This window comes from Alternaria conjuncta (assembly GCF_024043145.1).
Source record: "Alternaria conjuncta strain BMP 0040 chromosome Unknown scaffold_23, whole genome shotgun sequence".
In the NCBI taxonomy this organism is placed as follows: domain Eukaryota; kingdom Fungi; phylum Ascomycota; class Dothideomycetes; order Pleosporales; family Pleosporaceae; genus Alternaria; species Alternaria conjuncta.
Window position 1 is genome coordinate 223968 of NW_026250112.1, and position 18567 is coordinate 242534.

General features: G+C 51.0%; 5 protein-coding genes across 5 annotated transcripts; 4 read left to right on the plus strand and 1 right to left on the minus strand.

Annotated features, from left to right (window-relative positions):
* Positions 1-1454: 1454 nt before the first annotated feature.
* On the plus strand, positions 1455-2639 carry HEM2 (Aminolevulinate dehydratase; the record flags this gene model as incomplete). The annotated part of the gene is made up of 2 exons (XM_051474645.1): positions 1455-1679; positions 1731-2639. 2 exons carry the CDS (start codon positions 1455-1457, stop codon positions 2637-2639), a joined length of 1134 nt encoding a protein of 377 aa, XP_051321565.1.
* Positions 2640-3702: 1063 nt separating this feature from the next.
* J4E85_010437 (uncharacterized protein) lies at positions 3703-5730 on the plus strand (the record flags this gene model as incomplete). Its single annotated transcript, XM_051474646.1, has 2 exons — positions 3703-3899; positions 3951-5730. The coding sequence occupies 2 exons, from the start codon at positions 3703-3705 to the stop codon at positions 5728-5730; spliced, it is 1977 nt and encodes a 658-aa protein (XP_051321566.1).
* A 1441-nt stretch (positions 5731-7171) lies between these two features.
* Positions 7172-9304, plus strand: J4E85_010438 (uncharacterized protein; the record flags this gene model as incomplete). The annotated part of the gene is made up of 1 exon (XM_051474647.1): positions 7172-9304. The coding sequence occupies one exon, from the start codon at positions 7172-7174 to the stop codon at positions 9302-9304; it is 2133 nt and encodes a 710-aa protein (XP_051321567.1).
* A 110-nt stretch (positions 9305-9414) lies between these two features.
* On the minus strand, positions 9415-10335 carry J4E85_010439 (uncharacterized protein; the record flags this gene model as incomplete). Its single annotated transcript, XM_051474648.1, has 1 exon — positions 9415-10335. One exon carries the CDS (start codon positions 10333-10335, stop codon positions 9415-9417), a length of 921 nt encoding a protein of 306 aa, XP_051321568.1.
* Positions 10336-11988: 1653 nt separating this feature from the next.
* Positions 11989-17607, plus strand: J4E85_010440 (uncharacterized protein; the record flags this gene model as incomplete). Its single annotated transcript, XM_051474649.1, has 6 exons — positions 11989-14137; positions 14331-14343; positions 15203-15679; positions 15936-16374; positions 16473-17432; positions 17569-17607. The coding sequence occupies 6 exons, from the start codon at positions 11989-11991 to the stop codon at positions 17605-17607; spliced, it is 4077 nt and encodes a 1358-aa protein (XP_051321569.1).
* Positions 17608-18567: the final 960 nt, after the last annotated feature.

Genomic DNA, 18567 nt, shown 5'->3' on the forward strand with positions numbered 1-18567 from the left:
AGATGATGAACGGCCTACGGGGTCTAACGTTAGCTGCCCCGCGCTGACGGCGCGCAATCATCCATGTCAGTACAGTGATTGTGGACTGCCGTTTCTGTCGGCTTGCAGTGAAAACCGTCAAGGGAGCGACGCGGCACTCGGGGTAGCGCCCAGTGCTCCCTAGACTAGTAAGAATAATGAAAATGATGGTGTGGCACTATTGGACGGAGTTTCTCTTCTTAGCCTAACCGAGTGCTGGGCATGGTCGCTAGGTATAGAGGTTTTGCTTTGTGATGTTTGTTTTCGAGGTTAGGGTTCAAGCTAGGGGCAGCGGGGTCTTGCGATGTCGAAAAAGAAAGCAAGACGTCGGTATACACGTTGTGTCCATGCGAGCCGTAAGCGAATACAGTGGGTTATCGAAAGTGCTCATAGGTTGAGAAGGCGACCCCGCTTTGCCCTTTGTCTCAACAACATCGCATTCCGAAGCTGATGTTTTCGTTTTGTGGTGTTGCTTTTTGCTTTGAGGGTCCTGTCCGTATTGGTTTTGGTGGGTATACGACAGAGACTTTGTACGTGGCGTTATCTGCCTGGCGTCTGCATCTGATTAGGATACTGCGGTACCATGTTAATGTTGGTGCTGGCTCGCATCGCATACTGCGCGTTCACACTGTTGAGTTGAGGAGTAACTTTGCAAAGCAGCCACGTCCGGTCATGTTGAGATTGATGTTGATCAGCGGCGGCGACAGATATCCCGATTACTGAACGATGGCGACTGTATAAGACAAAAGTAAGACTCCATTGTAGACGGGCCGATGGGAGGGTGGAAGTTGCGATGGTGGGTAGACAGACGGCCAGAGACGGGAAATTGAGAGCCAGCCACATCGTCATAAAAGGCATGCGCCCCGCTGGGTTCTCGCGACTCGAAACAACGACATCATCTTGTCGTGGAAGAGGCTGAGGATCGATCGTGTGCGCTTGGAGCGCGACTGCGCAGGTGTTTACTTCGGCGATGCATCATGTGATGGAGCACGATGCGCTTCCAAGATTCCCGAGACTGTCCCGACTTCTCGACCTGGGAGCTGACTAACACCATCCGACGCTAGGCCACATCTGATTCTCAGTAATCCTGCGCATATGATTGGGCACCGGAGACAATTTGCAGCTTACATGCGTATAGTAGTCGTCGCAAACCGTGTAGATTTCACAATCTTTTAAGGAATTGCGCTTCAAATTGTTCTCTTCAATCCGATACCCCCATCTCGTCTCTGCGTTTGTCCGTTCTCCGATTTTCTGAAACTCAAAGTGCGTTCGCTATAGTCGGAGTGAAACTTGACGCCTCGGCTGTCCGCATTTACTACGAACGCCACCTTTCCCCGACGCCAACGTCAGCGGCATTCCACTTTCTTTGCACAGGCGGGACTTGAACTTTTCGATTCCTTCACCAACCTACAAGACATTATTGCCTTCTCTCCGCCATGTCGTTCTCCTCGCTCGTCTCAGACATCGCATACCGGAACAATTCGGAGCGGCCAGAGCGACCCGACCTGCGCTCCCAAATATCGGAAGCGCGTTCCACCCGATCCTACGCCAGCACTGCCGCGACGAGCGTGAGCATATCCGGAGATATCAAGAGCCAATTGCATGGAGGATATAGCCACCCTCTGTCGCGAGCATGGCAAGCCGAGCGACAGCTCACAAAGGTGCGAGGAATGACGCCATGAGCCTATGATGGAAGCTGACATTCAGTGCAGTCGATGCTCATCTACCCCCTCTTCATTTCCGACCAGCCTGATGAAGAGATACTTATCCCCTCCCTACCGAACATCCACCGCCGAGGCCTGAACAAGGTCGTGCCATACCTGACCCCGCTCGTCGCAAAGGGCCTCAAGTCGGTCATACTGTTCGGAGTCCCACTCGCACCCTCAGCAAAGGACGCCTTGGGCACAAACGCAGACGACCCCAAGGGCCCCGTGATCAAGGCCATCCGCCTGCTGCGACGAGCATTCCCCGATCTCTTCATCGTCGCCGACGTCTGCCTCTGCGAATACACCTCACACGGCCATTGCGGTATCCTCAAGGAGGATGGCAGCTTGAACAATGCATTGTCAGTAGAGCGGATTGCGGATGTAGCGCTCTCATATGCCAATGCCGGTGCGCATTGCGTGGCGCCTTCGGACATGAACGACGGTCGCATACGCGCCATCAAGCTGAGGCTCATCGAAGCCGGCATCTCGCACCAGGTCGTGCTGATGTCATATGCCGCCAAGTTCTCAGGATGTTTATACGGTCCCTTCCGCGACGCTGCAGGCTCAGTGCCCTCGTTTGGCGATCGAAGATGCTACCAATTACCTCCCGGCGGCCGCGGTCTGGCACGACGAGCCATTGTCAGGGATATTGGTGAGGGTGCGGACATCATCATGGTCAAGCCTGCGAGCCAGTACCTTGACATCATTAGCGATGCAAAGGAAATTGGCAAGGACATGCCTATTGCAGCATACCAGGTGTCCGGAGAATATGCTATGATTCACGCAGCCGCAGCTGCAGGTGTATTCGACTTGAGGCAGATGGCGGAAGAGGCTACGCAGGGCATACTCCGAGCGGGAGCTTCAATAGTGGTCAGCTACTTCACGCCAGAGTTCCTAGACTGGTTGGGTAACTAGCGAGGCTAGCATAGATGTACGGCAAAACAAAGGGCGTAGGGGCGTTTGATATCCAGACGGCATGTCTACCAATGAATCTCATCACCACTTCTACATCATTTCGTTTCTGAGATCTATCGCACACGAATAAAAGCGTAACATTCTCCCAAGTCGCAAACAATGTGTGGATTCTGAAGCGGGCTTACAGTCCGCCTCGTATAGTGCCAAGACCATATACAGAAATACGCTAACCCGAACATGCGGAGGATTGCAGCCCACCGGTGCGCCACAGCCCTCACTTCGCCATCTGCAGATGAACCAACCCCATCACATCTCAACCCTGCGGCTGCCTTGCTGCTACCTCGCTAAGCTTTCGAGTCAGCGCCCTCCCTACGGTACCATGGTGGGCGTTTGACTCACCGGCTAGCCCGCACTTCACGGCCGGCGTCGCCGGTTCTTCTCACCAAAGTCGGTAATGATGCGTCCGTATCCACAGCAGCATGCATCTCAGCCACTTCAGTCGCCCTTCGTGCGCAAAGGATATTTATCCTGGGATTCAAAGTGAACGCCACTCAGCCTTGCTTGGAGCCACGCTGTTTGCGCGCGAACGCTCCCATTCGACCTAACGATGCCACTGCACTTTAGACACATGCGGTCTCCACTCACTGGACGCATCATGCGGGTGACCATTACTCCATCGAGGAATCTTTCTCCTAAGAGAGCCTTGAGAGGCTGATGTCGAAGCTGATTGCATTGGACCGGCTGCACAATATGCACAGCCACTCCTTAGCTCAGGCTGCCATCCCACCGCCCTTTTTCTCAACTCCAAGTCATGACGATAATTGCTATTAGGTAAACCAACATACATCATCTGGATGCCTGGTGAATTGCGCTTGCGACAAATAAGTATATCACAGGTCTCCTCTTGGACTACTACCACTTTACAACAATCATCGACATTCGCCGTGAACACATCTAATCCGGGGGCTTTGTTACGCGAGCAAACGCATCGGGATTCATTCAAGACACGTCCACTCATAACACTCCTTCGACGTGCGGATTAAGCCACCGGCCTGGTATAATCATGGAGAACCTAAAGGAATCGCTACCTCCTGGCCTCGCAGATGCAGCCATCAACATTCCCGGCTTCGGTGCTATTGTCCAGCTGGTCCTCAACAAAATTGGTTTCGATGTTGGAAGCACAATGTCTCTATACCTTTTATTATTTGGTATCTTCCAAGGAGCCATGTTCTTGTACAACAGGGGGCGTACATGGATGCAGTAAGTTCACAGCTCTAACAGTCAACTGCGGTCTGCTAACAGTTCATGCAGAGATTATGGCACCTCTGCCATCCGGATAGACGACGATGATGATTTATACCCCCAGTTCATATCCTGGATATCGGAACAGCGCATGACGGAAGTCAGCAGAGACCTGAAAGCTACCTCGAGGAAGCCCAAGACTCGATATAGCGCGGACTCTGATGACGAGCCCGAGTCGGACGATGAAGACGTCTTGGACGAGTCTGGGATCTTTAACTACGACAAGTACAAAGGTACCAGTCCAGTGTATTACGAGCCTAATCTTGGGGACGACAGCTTCACCCACAACGGCCATTATTTTCAGTTCAGGAAGGATTCGCAAGAGAACAAGTACGCCGAACGGATTGAGTACTTTGTCATCATCCGTTGCATGGGTCGCAGCACGAAGCCCGTCAAGGAGTTGATAGATCATGTCAAGGAATGGTCATCGCACAAGAGTAACAGCACGACTGAAATTATGCGAGCGGAGACTAAACACGGTGGTTACTGGTCCACCCAATCCAGCCGACCCTCACGACCTATCAGCACAGTGACCTTGGATGAAGCGCAAAAGGACAAGGTCGTTGCAGACATTAACGAATACCTCCACCCAGCCACAGCTCGGTGGTATGCCGCGCGAGGCATTCCCCACAGACGAGGATACCTCTTTCACGGACCTCCTGGTACCGGCAAAACATCGTTGAGTTTTGCAGTAGCTGGAATCTTTGGGCTGAGCGTTTACTGCGCCTCTTTGAGTGAGCGTGATATGACCGAGTCGGATCTTGCGATGCTGTTCAGTCAACTGCCTAACCGGTGTATTGTCCTGTTAGAAGATATCGATAGCGCGGGTATTCGCCGGGACAAGTCCTCCGAGATTCCAGAACCAGATCGCGTCTCGGAGGTGGAAGAGAAAGCCGAGACACCTATTGAAGCGAAGGATACCGTGACAGAGAAGGCAGAAAAGGAAGAGAAGGTTGAGTGCACAGATGGGAAGAAGGTCGAGGAAAAGCAGAAGTCTATTACCGATATCGAGAAGAAGAAGTCCTTCCGCCGAAGACTTACCCAAACGTTACGTCCGCGCAAGATAACCAAGCCAGACAGCGAAACCACCACCCTTGTCACAGACGACGCAGCATCATCCGTTCGAGCACCCAGCGTAAAGACACCCAGCATAAAAGCACCTAGCGTGAAGCCCTCACCTCCGCCTCCTCCACCACCAGTGCCCTCTCCCACCGACGAGGAGGGCAGCAAAAGTAAGATATCGCTCGCCGGTCTCCTCAACATCATCGACGGCGCTGCCTCAAGCGAGGGCCGCGTCTTAATAATGACAACAAACTACCCCGAGAAGCTCGACTCCGCACTCATCCGCCCCGGTCGCGTAGACCTGCAGATCAAATTCACACTCGCGACCAACACGCAAATACAAGAAATCTTCCGTCGCATGTACAGTCGCGAAGAGGACCTGGCAACGCAGACACAGAAGAAGAGCGATGACGACAAAGCCAAATCCCCTTCTTCCAAAACGAAGAAGAGGAAAGCTAGACCATCGAGTGGTACCTCCTCGCCTCTCACTAGCGGCGCTCTGCCATCAAAGCCCAACTTTGCGACGCTACCGCCAGAAAAGCTTGCGGAGATGGCGAAGCAGTTCGCGGAAGCGCTTCCAGAGGGCGTGTTTTCGCCTGCGGAGATACAAGGGTATCTACTGCAGAAGAAGGCGGATCCGGAGGGCGCGTTGGACGGGGTTAAGGAGTGGAGGGATGCGGTGCTTGAGGCGAAGAAGAAGGGGAAGAAGGTTGTTGAGTTGAAGTAGATGGGAATTCATGACACCATGGTGTTTACTCTAATGTCCAAGTGAAGGTTAGTGAGGCGTGTGCTTGGGGTCTGCTACTGTGGTGCAAAAAGAGAGAGTCGCCATCATCGCCACCGGCACCGCACATGAAGGATCGAAGCAATCGCGCCACATGCTATACAAGCGAGCCCGTCGGTGTTCGACCGGCGCGTGAACACTCATGGGCAAAAAGATGGTTCAAATGGCAAAAACATACAACAGCGGGGATTCGCTAGTGGTCACCCACCTAACTACTAATCCGCCGGTATCATGCTTGTATATGGCTGAGCGGACGGGAAGCCTAATTTTCATGATCCTATGGTCGTATGTGGAAGCATCAGCAGTTTTGGAGAAAATAACGGCGGTGCGCGCAGCTGTTGAGGTCCACACGAACTTGCCGTCTTGCATCATCATGTATGTTGAATTGCGAACCTTCAGAGCTAGTTGAGCAGACCAAGACACGAATTGGCAAGCTTGGCGGCGCTATCCGCTGTTTGTGCGGGGTCGAAAGGTAAGCGCTACTGTAAAGGCGGCAATGCCTTCGAACGCCATCGCGCGACGCGATACCGCGATTTAGCATTGCGCATCGGTGGAGCGAAGCCAGAAAGAATCTCTTACCCCATGCGCAACCGCAACTCGACACCACAACACGCGAGGGGGCCTTAACCGGCAAAGACTGGCGAAAATTACAGGCTACATGGGAGTCTTTGCGCTACCTAGGTATCTGCCGGATTCACACAGCTACCCAAGGGCCGCGACCGCTCTCAAGCAGCATGTGAGCAGGAAGCTATTTGTTTTTGAGAGCTAAATCGTTGACAGCGAACGGCGGCGCTGGAAGTCAGATCACGCATGCGCGGTCATCGCCTCGACCCCCTCAGCTCGCCCGGGTTCGTGTAATGCAAAGTCCTCCATTTGCAGGCGTCTTCTACATCTCTGTGGTATCCGCGCCCTTTCATTGGTCAGCCTTACACCTTCGCAACGCCGTGGCTGCAAAGCTGAGAGTGTCTGGACTCGATACCGTGGAGTACGTGCATCTTCTGGTTCATGGGTGTCTAAACTGTCACAGTACTGCTACCAATAACGCCACGCATATGCGGGTGGCCTCGTGGCGCCTCTCCCTCAAGTGCCAGTAGTATGTTAGCAGACAAGATAGGAGGATAGTCTGCGCGGCGCAAGCAAGTGGTATGTGGTCTGGCTTGTTGTGTCGCTCGCGCCGCACGCTAGGGGTGCAGAGCTGAAGAACGCCCTGATGGCGGCCCGTGGCGCGCTACCCAGGTAGCCAAAGATCTGGTAACGGCCGCGCGTAACGATATATTGGCTCCATATGTACATTCTGGTTGGACTTGCGAATGTCACAACAGCCCAGACTGGAGATCGAAACGAAAACGAACAGCCTAGTGTGACGCACAACAGTCCTCGCCACATGACGACCAAAAGAGCTGTCTTGATTGGCATCGATGAGTATGAAGTCCAAGGACAGGATCAGCATCCAAGGAAAGACACTAGCGGGAACGACGTCGAATACAGAAATCTGCGGGGCTGCGTCAACGATGTACTCGCCATTCGGGAATACCTCATCCGTACCTTGAAAGTTCCTGCTGGCAATATTGACACTCTACTCGCGCCTGTTCTAGGAACCACGAGTCCGTACGAACAGAGCAGTGAGGTTCACAAACTACCGACGTACAAGAATATCGTTGGCGCCTTACAGAATCTTGCTCGGACATCTGCCGCAGGGGACATTATCTACATCCACTATTCTGGACACGGAGCGTGTGCTACGACAGTTTTCGAATCTCTGCGACAGGGCCACGGAAACATTGATCATTGTCTTGTGCCCTGGGATATCAAACAAGGTGGCAAATATCTCAGGGATCTAGAACTCGGCGCTCTTTTGCAGGAAATCGTTGCAAAAGCTGTGGTCCTTACAGTGGTACTCGACAGTTGCTTCTCCGGCGGTGCTGTGCGGGGTGAAGATGATGATGAGGAAGTTGAAGGGGTCCGTGGCGTTCGGGGCACTTACCTGTCGGACCAAGAGATTGATGTTCCTGACAATATGGATAGAGTACAACATTGGGCTGGCAAGGCTTCCTGGCTGGAGTCGCCGAGCGGATTTGTGACTCTCGCGGCCTGTCTTGATTACCAAAAGGCAAAGGAATATACCTGCAAAACAGCCACCGACATCTACATCCACGGGTATCTCTCCTATTGGCTGTTAGACACGCTTCGAAACACGTCTACACGGCTGTCTTCTCGTGCCATTTACGATCGAGTGCGTTCAAAGATAGCGGAAAAGGTGGCCTCCCAAACGCCTTACATTATCGGGGATCTGCGTCGGTTCTTCTTCGACGAGGCTTTCAGGTCTAGAGTCCATACCCTCACAGTACTTCACGTGGACGAAAAGCAAAGGCAGTGGCTGCGCTTAGATGGCGGCAGAATGGATGCAGTATACATCCATTCCGTCTATGCCATTCTTCCTCTCAGCTTTGACCCCGCCACGCCGATATCAGAGTCAGACATCCTCGCAAAAGTACGGATCGAACGGATGAAATCGCGAGAGTGCCGTGCTGTGTTCCTTCAGCCCGAAAGCATTACGGATCTGCAATGGCAAAAGCTTGACGTCGGATGTCCAGCCGTGTTACAAAGCCTGCCTCTAGGAGGCACAGCCGGAGTTCGATTCATCGCTAGCAATGAAGCCCAAGCTGTCCAGTTTCCACGCGACTGGGATCATAGCTTGAAAGGGAGAGAGAAATTATGCTTATCAACTGACGACGACGCTCAGTTCCGAGTCCAGTTGGACCATGAAGGGTGCTATCAGATCAACTGCGTTGGTGATATCTTCCCTGCATATATCTCCAACACCCTGGCTCCGCTTAGTGGAGATAAGCGCATGCCCAAGCTCATCTCTCGACTAGAACACATAGCTCGGTTCAAACTGTTGAGAGGATTGGAGAATCCACACATTCGTCTTGGCAACCTCCCAGACCTTGCATATGTCACTCTCGAGCCCTCACCAGACGGCGAATATGCAGACACTGAAAAGTCGATTTGGATACCTGCCGCTCAGAGCATTGGCTTGCAGCAAGACGGTGTATATCGTGTGCAACAAAAGGAACTGTTCCGCTTCAAAGTCACAAACAACTCCGATAATACCATCGGTTGCGTCATACTCAATTTCAATCCTGAGATGGGCATTTCGGTCATGCACGAAAACCTGTTCCACAGTATTGCGCCCCACGATCAACTCGATGTAGATCTCTTTGTAGGGATTTCGGATACTTTGCAGGCTGCTGCTGCACGTGCAATCCCGATTGTGGACACATTCAAAATATTCGTATCTGTTCCAGAGAAGGATATGAGCGCCATGGCGTTACAGAAATTACGAGTCGCTGAAGATGAAGGTTACTGGAGAGGAAACGAGTCGGCTGAGAATTTGGACGATCTCCTGCAAGAGCTAGCGCCTCTTTGTCGCGATGGTGCATTTCCCCTTTCAAGACAGCCAAAGATGGACGACGATTGGCAAACATTTGATTTCCATATTCAAGCGCTGGTATAATAACCCAATGAAAGGTTACTACAAGCGATCAATCTATACGGCCAGCACGACTTCTTTAGTTCATACGCGAATAGTTCTCCTGAGTATCAAGCTATTGCCATTGTATGAATCTACTCGGATCGAAACAAGATTTCTTCTGAGCCCACTTCTACCTTTTCAAGCGTCTCATACTCATCGTCGATATCTTCCAAGCCAAAAGCACCAGCGAGCTCTGCTTCGACGGCATCTTCGTCCGTATCCCCTGACTTTTCATCGATGTACGATATCCAGCAATTCTCATCTTTCTTCTTCAAACGAGAACCGTCTACCTTTGATGAGAAGCGCTTAAAGTGGATCTTGCGGCACTGTAACGCATAGACGCGCTCTCCCGGTGCAGAGTACCCCAGACTCTCGCTCGATTCTTTTGTGATGCCCATGCCAACCTCAACATCTCCCACACCATCTGGAAGGACTATCGGTACTCCTGCTGCTGCACCAGCGATTGTTGCAACAGGTAAAGAAGCTGAAGGTGTGAACTCAGTCGTTTTCGTGCCATCTCGCTCCAACGTCGCGTCCGTCAAAGTCTTGAATCCACAGATCAGATAAACATATGTCTTTGGGCGTTGATTCTGCTCCTCCATCCATTCACAGGCTGCCTTGTCTTTGCACACTGTTGCGAAATAAGACTCTGGGTTTCGCACTTGGTGGATGAGGCACAGAGGGCTCTCAATGGTCCTGGAACTGCCCTTAGAGAAGTTTGTAGATGTTGATAGCAAGCTTAATAAAGAGAGCTCCAGTTTTGTTCCGCGTGAGCGCTCCAGAGTGTCATTGAAATTGTGGAATGGCTGGATTGATACCTTCATAGGTGGTGAGTCGATTGGCCTGGATGCGTTGCGAGCGCTTGCATCGTCACGCTCTGCGAACTCCGATGCCTCGGGCTGGAAGAAGTTGTCATCCGGATATAGAGGGTTGGTGATAAGACGGCCCAGCTTGACTTCAGATAGTGCGATAGAGTGTTTGAGCTGGAGGGTGGATAATACACCTGGGGCCATGTTCGCAATTGATGTTGAGAAGAATTAGCCAGAAACAAGGTATAAGAGTAGTCTCATTAAGGAAGCGACGCAGTCAGATCAACAGCAGCTCGGCCACCCACAACGCAGGTCTGTGTCGAGAGCTCGCGACGGCTTTTGTTGAGGAATCAACCAAGAAGTTGGTTCACACAGTACGCCGGCCTGCAGCTCCCTAGAACAGCGTGGAGGCGTGAGATGGGTGATAAGACGGTTTCGGAAGACATAAGCGAGATCTGCTCGATACCATTGGCCAGGCACCTCGTGACCAGCACTAGCTTGAATTATGTCACCCAATCAGATCTTGTGGACTTTGAGCCTTCGCGCTGAGAACGCCACCGAGGGCTAGACTTCAGCTGACCCCCAAATGGCTTGTTGATGCATATGCGCTCCTCGAGATCTGACGTCTTCACATAGGCAACCTGAGCGTCCGCAGCTCACATGTCTGTTCTACTGCGAGCCGTAGCGTCAGGGCGAAGGCCCCGCTTAAAGACTGCCTGCGGAGAAGTGTAAACATCACCTTCCCGTTCCCATCTCCTGGATAGCTATAACCAAGTCTTTCCAAACCTCGCATACACAAGAGCCAGCAGTGGTAAAAGACTAAATATGGACGCGGAGATCGTAAACGAACAGCAGGCGCAAGTAATCGCAGAACGACAGCGATTGGAAGAAAAGTTCGAACTTGCAGATGTCAACGCACTTCAGGGGGAGATAACACAGCTTGAGAATAATGAGGGAGCAGGGGACATCTGGTGCCTATCCTCTTTACGCTATTTCATGTTCCTTCGTACCTTGACAGATTCGGACCTCAATCTTGCAATCGATGCAGCATACAGGATTCTATCACTGGATGGAAAAGATCGAGAGATGGAACATCAAGTTCCTCCGAAAATCAGCAATCTTTTCATGGCGAAGTTCGAACGAACGAAGTCCAAAGAAGACCTGGCGTGTGCGCTCTATTGGTTGCAGTATTCGATTCACGCTATGCCTGCACGCCGCAAATTGTTGTTGTCAAGACACAGGCTCTTAGTCAGTACCCTGGAACAACATGAGTGGGTGCTTCATTCAGTAGAAGAAGACTCTTATGACCCATCAAATATCGAGTCCTCGCGGGCGCACTTGGAACAATATCGCCACAAAGTAGCCGAGGAGGCTCGCAAGGGAATCGTCTGGATCTTGACTTCCCATGGAACGGCTTGGTTGTCTTTTGCTGTTGCTATCATCAAAGGATGCCGTGCCGAGGGCTTCCAAAATGTCAATGATATCACTCGTTGCGTTCGTTACCTTGAAAAGGCCTTCCAACGATTCCAGAAAGTGGACGCCAAAGTCGAGTGTTGCGACCAGGCATCGATGATGCTGATTCTTCGATACGAAGTTACGAACGACCCCAACGATGTCAAAAGAGCGGTGTATTTCGCCCAACAGATTTTGGAGATATTGCCAGCCGAGAAAGATAAAGATCGGGCGATTCACCTTCACAATCTTGCCGTTAAGCTACGAGTATTGTATACTACCACACGACGACCAGAACACTTGGCGAAAGCAATTCCGATCGCAGAAGAAGCTGCAGCCCTGTTACCACCGAACTCGCCAAAAATTCTAAAGTACGAAACTGAGAGTGCATCCTGCCAAGGACTAATGTACCAATGCCGTGGAGACGTGATACATCTGGACAAAGGAATTGAAAAGCTTGATGAGATAAAGCATCTGGCTGAGGAAAAGAGTGAGCATGCACAAGAATACTGGAACGTTCTCACAGGCCTCGTTCGATTCCGATATGAGCTGATGCAGGTCAAAGAGGACATTCATCGCGCTGTTGATACTGCAAGAAAGTCATTGGAGCGGACGCCACTCGACAGTCCTCACCGTACGAAACGTATACACAATCTTGCTGGCGTGTTGTGGCTAAGGTTCGACCGAGAAGGTGGTGGAAAGGACTTGGAAGAAGCGATACAGTGCGCAACTGATGCGGAACGAAACACGTCTGATCTGAATCATTTCACTGAAACAATCCTCAGTACATTGTCTGGTCTGCTGATTGCTCGCTATATGAAACAAGTCAATGCAGACGATCTCAACAAAGCTGTCCTATTCGCGCGTAAGGCGGTTCATCTCGGTCGACCCACGAAGCTGGAGTATCTCGCCAATCGGAACAACCTGGCACGAATCCTGCAAATTAGCGCAATGAGCCCAATACCACAGGTCGACTCCTCGAGAAACATAACCGAAGCCGTTGGACTCTTCCAATCAGTCGTCGATCAGACGCTCCCTACTGACGGAAAACTCCCCTCGCGGCTTCGCAATCTTGGTAATACACAATTCGAACATTACAAGATTACTGGTTCTGTCGCGAGTCTGGGAGCATCTGTTCGCAATCTAAGCAAGTGCGCACACAACCCCGTTGCTTCGCCTTCTTTGCGAATTGAAGCAGCTAGAAAAGCTGCCGACATCCTGATACTGCAGGCCAACTTTGCTGAAGCAGACGTTCTGCTGCAACTTGCCGTTAGTCTTCTTCAAAGAGTCAGTCCCCGATCTCTGCAACAAAAAGATCAACAGGACGCAATATCAAAATTCTCCGGGATGACTACGGTAGCTGCCTCAGTAGCACTACAGGCGGGTGCAACCGCTGAAAAGGCTCTCGAGATTCTGGAAGAAGGCCGGGGCATCATTCTTGGTCTGCTGTTCGATGTTCGCTCTGATATCTCGGCCTTGCGATCTCAGCATCCAGATCTTGCTACTCGATTTGAGCATCTTAGGAGCAGCCTCGAATCGCCTGCTGCACAGGCCAGTATCGAAGATGCGACTTCCGGCACGAACGTATCTCTCGACTTCACACACCGGAACAACATCGTAAAACAGCTCGATGAGAGCATTGCGCAGATTCGCGAACAAGACGGATTCCTTCGTTTCCTTGCACCGCCCTCAATGGAGGAGATGCAAGCTATAGCATCAGCCGGTCCCGTCATTGTGATCAACGTTAGTGAGTATCGCAGTGATGCTTTCATTGTTGCATCTTCCCGTTTGGAACACGTTGCTCTTTCGAATCTGCAACTGGACGCAATCAAGACATGGGCCACGCTCCTGATGTCGCGTAAAATTACTCAACCGAAAATGTTCGAGCTGCTTCGATGGCTCTGGGATGTCCTCGTACAGCCTATACTTGAGGCCCTACAGCGTTCAGGTTTGATATCGCATCAACCATCAGATAAGCCGCGTTTGTGGTGGGTGCCAAGCGGTCCTCTGTGCTCCTTGCCCATCCACGCAGCTGGGAATTACACCAAGAATTCGTCATCCATCTTGATGGACAAAGTCATATCCTCCTACAGTCCATCCATCAAAGCGATGATATACAGTCAGCGCAATGCAAAGAACACAGCCAGCCACTTACATTTCCACCGGCCCCTCATAGTGTCCATGGGAACAACGCCTGGAGGCAGCGATCTTCCTTCCGCAGACGAAGAAGGGAAACTGGTCCGAAAGGAACTGTCGAAACTATCCACCATTGATGAACTACCTGAGGTACGACTGAAGCCCAATAAAGCCGCTGTCATAGCAGATATGAGCCGCGCCACGATCCTCCATTTCGCGGGTCATGGGCTGTCCGATCCAAAAGACCCACTCGAAAGCACGCTTCTCGTCGAAGATTGGCAGCAAGACCCTCTCACTGTAAAGGACCTGTTGTCTTTGAGGCTTCACGAAAAGCCACCGTTCATAGCATATCTTTCGGCCTGCTCGACTGGGCGGAGCAGTGCTGATAAATTGATCGACGAAGGATTGCATTTGATGAGTGCGTGTTTGCTTGTCGGCTTTCAGCATGTCATCGGCTCTTTGTGGGAGGTGTCAGATAAGCATTCGGCTGAGCTCGCACAGCGCGTTTTTGCAGCCATGGTGAATGCGGAAATGAGTCACGAATGCGTGTCTATATGTTTGCAGGATAGCCTCAAACCGCTTCGTGATTCTAAGAACTTTGGTGTGTTCAGGGACGGATTCGGGGTAAGTACTAGAGATGCTGGAGAGCATTGGCGTGGAGGCGATCCCAGAGTATGGGCGGCTTATATACATATGGGACTATGAACAGGTAAAGAAATAGCATACGACTGCAATCGTCTATACTGCTATTGTGAGCGGCTGCTCATATTTGCGAGATTGCTAATCGCATGACGATTGCCGCACGCTTCTCGGTTAAGCGTGGCATTAGCGCGATAGAACTCCAGCTGGGCAATGCAACATGTCTGCAAGAGTTGTAAGTCTTCAGTAATCGTGACCTACCCAATTTAAGAGTTTTTTTGTGCGCATAAAAAAAATACTTAGGTGTTGATCCATTGTGGTAATCACGAATGGCTCATCGCACTACATCGTCGCAGTACTAGTTGTTGATGGAGTGGATGGTAAGTGAGCACTGGCATCGCCGAGGACCTGCAGCAAAGATGGAGGATGTGTGTTAGAAGTAGACTGAGCTGTGGACTATCATGCCGGTGCCTGATTTCCCCTGATGCGCGCTCAGGCCACCAGGATCCGTCGCATCCGCGCTAGTGTGGGGGAAGCGAGATTCGGGTAAGAAGATGGGGCGGAATGTAGTTAGCAGACAGTTTCAAGGTGTTGCATCGAAACATGCTGCCTGCGCGAAGGATTGCTGCTGGGCCTTTTGGCCCCAGGGATCAAGGCACCTATAATGCAATCCCGGCCGGCTGTTTTGGTCGTGCCTTCCGCAGCGCTAGCCATACCTCACTCCGTCGCAACTTGTCAGCAAGTAGCAAGGTTGCCATAGTCTACCCACAAGACGCAGATCGACGCCACCAAATCCCATCATCTTTTCCACTTCAGCACTCATGGCTCCGACGCTGAGAACCAGGGGCAATGCGCAAGCCTCGAAGACTGTTGCTAGTACTGGAAGTAAGAGAAAACGAGACGGAGCATCGGATCCACCGATGGATCCTGTGCCAAAGAAAAGGGAATGGAAGAAGACAGCAGACGCTGTTCCAGACAAACAAACAGCTGCCCAAAAAGCTGCTGCTGACGAGGCAAACGCGAAAGAGTTCCGCATCAAGTTCTATCAGGAATTCTACCCACCGCATCCAGGAGATGTCCCTGAAGAACATCAGATAAAGTTCAAGCATATTCAGCAACTGGGCAAGATGAGCTACGAGTCGTATGCGATACAACCTCGACCTGACACCATCGACAAGCCATGGGAGCTCGAGAACAAGAGGCGGGCTAAGCAGATGATCTACTGGGCTGTTCGATCGAGGGATGATTACCAGAACGAGGATAGCTGGAGAATGGAACTTGAGCCCTACGTCTTTAAACGGTTTAAGATCGAAGTCGGATGGTATGATATATTTGATCTACTTCATGTTTCGCACGCTGACCGAAAGTAGCCAAGGATGTCGGAGACGTCTGTGGGAATCTTGCATCCAGGTGGATCCGAAACACAGTAATAGTCGAACGATGTCCCTCCTAGAGCGTCAGAAACGTCGTTCAGGATGCTTGTGTGAGCCATTGGCGAAACAGCATAGCATGTGAGTTGATAGATTCACCACCTGGGCAAGCAAGCGAATCACAGCTGATCATCTGCCTAGTCTTAGTACAGGACTGACCGATATCTTCACTTATCGTATTGGCGAGCGAAGCTTCATCCAGAATGACCCAGAGAATTGTCGAATTGAGAAGAAGCCTGATCGAGTCTACGGACTAAGGACTACTGAAGCCATGGCGGAGAGTTTGCAGCGACTACACATCTCCCACTTGGGAGAGAACACTGCGCTCAGATATTTGTCTCAGAGACTGACCATGAGCTGCAACCCAGACAGTGGTGACCAACCCTGCATATACCCTTTCCTAGCGATGGAAGCCAAAAGCCTCAAAGGCGATGGTGATTGGAAATACATCGAGACGCAAACGGCAATACCGATACGAAATCATCTGTACCTACAGCTCCAACTTCAAGATGACCAGGACAACAAGATGAAAGTGCCAGGTGGCCCACTATCTTGGTTTCTTGCGCATATTGGGGAGCAGTGGAGGGTATATGGATGTTACGTTACAAAGTCTAGTCCAGAAAGCCTACCCTGTTACGTGAGTTAATACATGAGTTTTCCAATGGTTTACTAATGTCTCGGCAGAAAGCTAATCTCCTGTGGGAGGGGAGTATTACCGGCCACGATGCAGCACTACAGTTGGTTCTCATCATGGACTACATCGTTGATTGGGCGCGTGACATCTACCGGCCCAATATCATTAGACAACTGAAGTCTGTAGTAGACAAAGGTCAGCAGTCATCCTATACAGTCACCGCAGACCCCGATATCCTCTCAAGGACTGGTTATGCAAACTCTCGGATTGGCGATGGACCTTTCGCTGCTATTAGCAGAGCTGAAACGGCCGAGATACTTGCGAAACCAGCCTTCGACGCAAAAGACTCCACTATTGTGCCTGCTCTCAAACCTCTCTTTGAGAGCACTGGAAAGCATGTCGATATCAGGGTCTGGGAAAGCGCCAAGTACGAGTCTCGAGTACGAGGGCTGTATATCACCGGAACCGACGATGATGCCCAGGAAAACTTCACGAACGCAGGTTGGGATAGATTGAGAACTGTTCATGCGAGCCGCTGTTGGTTTCTCTTATCAAGCGCTCAGGGAATCAAAATCATCGAACAGGCATGGACCGGGCTCCAAGACACCAAGGACGTCGAAGATCTTCCAGAGCAAAAGATCTTGGTTTCGCTTTTTGTGCGATACCGCATGGACGATGACGGTGTACCTATACGAGAATTGACGTATATTGCAATCACTGAGTCAGTCGCTCAGCGCAGGGTGGCATTTAGAGACATATTGGAGCAGAACGAGCTGGTTATTTCCGCCGAAGACCTTGACCTCAAGCTGCGTGAAGCCTGGGCTTCAAGTCCTGAGAGCTACTTCAGGCGTTACGCCAGCGACCAGACTAACGTGCTTTGCGTCACCGCATCTGAACAAGAAAAACTGGATGGTCGTGTCGTCCTCAGCTTCCACAACGACAGCGAGGTCGCGCCTTGGGCAAGAAGACTGGATGAATTCATCAAGCGCACTTGCGAGAATCCACGAGCGGTACTTCGCAAAACTTACGCACCATGTTTTCGATACACGAAGGCCTATCATTCGCTTACTGTGAAGCCCTATTGTGTCTCAGACCCTACCCAAAACTGTGTTTTCGTAAACGCAGCAGCGATCAAAAACGTTGCAGCGATCAAAAAAGCTGCAGCGATCAAAAGCGCTGCAGTGATACCAACTGGAATATGCGCCTACATCACGAATCCAGCATCTGAAGAGGTCGACGCTACATGGGTGATCAAGCATCTTGTGCAGATGGTAGCGGTGATTCGGAACTGCGAGTGGCGAGATAGAGAAAACATCGTCCACAAGGGAAGAGAATCTGTCATCAGTAAGATTCTACTCTGGATTGTATCTCACCCTCAATGGGATCTGTACGCTGCAATTAAGCCTACATTGGCAATGCCTCGTTTGAGCAGAGTCCATGAACATCTGGCGTGGTTCCGCAAAGCGTTACTCGCACACAGATGTGGAAATCATGTTGTATGGGATCAGCACAGAAAGGGGTACAGAAATGTTCAACACGACATTCAGGAAGCTTGCAAGAACTGCTCTCTCGATTACTCGTATGCTCTTAGAGCCGCTGCATATCATTACTGCGACGAAGATTTCATGCCATTGTAGCTTCCTCAAAAGTAGTCTCAGATAGTCATATGTAAACTCATTTCCATCACCATATATCGCACCTGTAAGCGCTAAAAGATGTTTTCAATGTAGCAAATGGCCATCCACTCTCCATCTCAGAGGCAATAGGCAACAGGAAAGTAAAGGCCACAGCGTTAAGCTTAGATGAGAGATCAACCGCGAAGTCTCGATTGATCTAGCTGTACACAGGAAGCAACATAAACAAGCAGCAACGTAAACGAGAACCAACATAAGCAGGGAGCAACACAAAGAAGAAGCGCATGTAGAAAACGTTTGCACTGCGCTGTCGGAGGTAGAGTTTAGCGCCTATTACGACGAAAGAGATCGGTTAAATAAGCTCTCTATGATCGCACGCTGCTAACCCAGCGCTGGAAAATGAGTGGGGCTACCACGCTACCTCGCTACCTATATAACTCCTCCACTATCCTATTTCAACCTCTATCTCTCACTACCCGCTACTAGACGACTGAACAATGTGTGGAGTGGG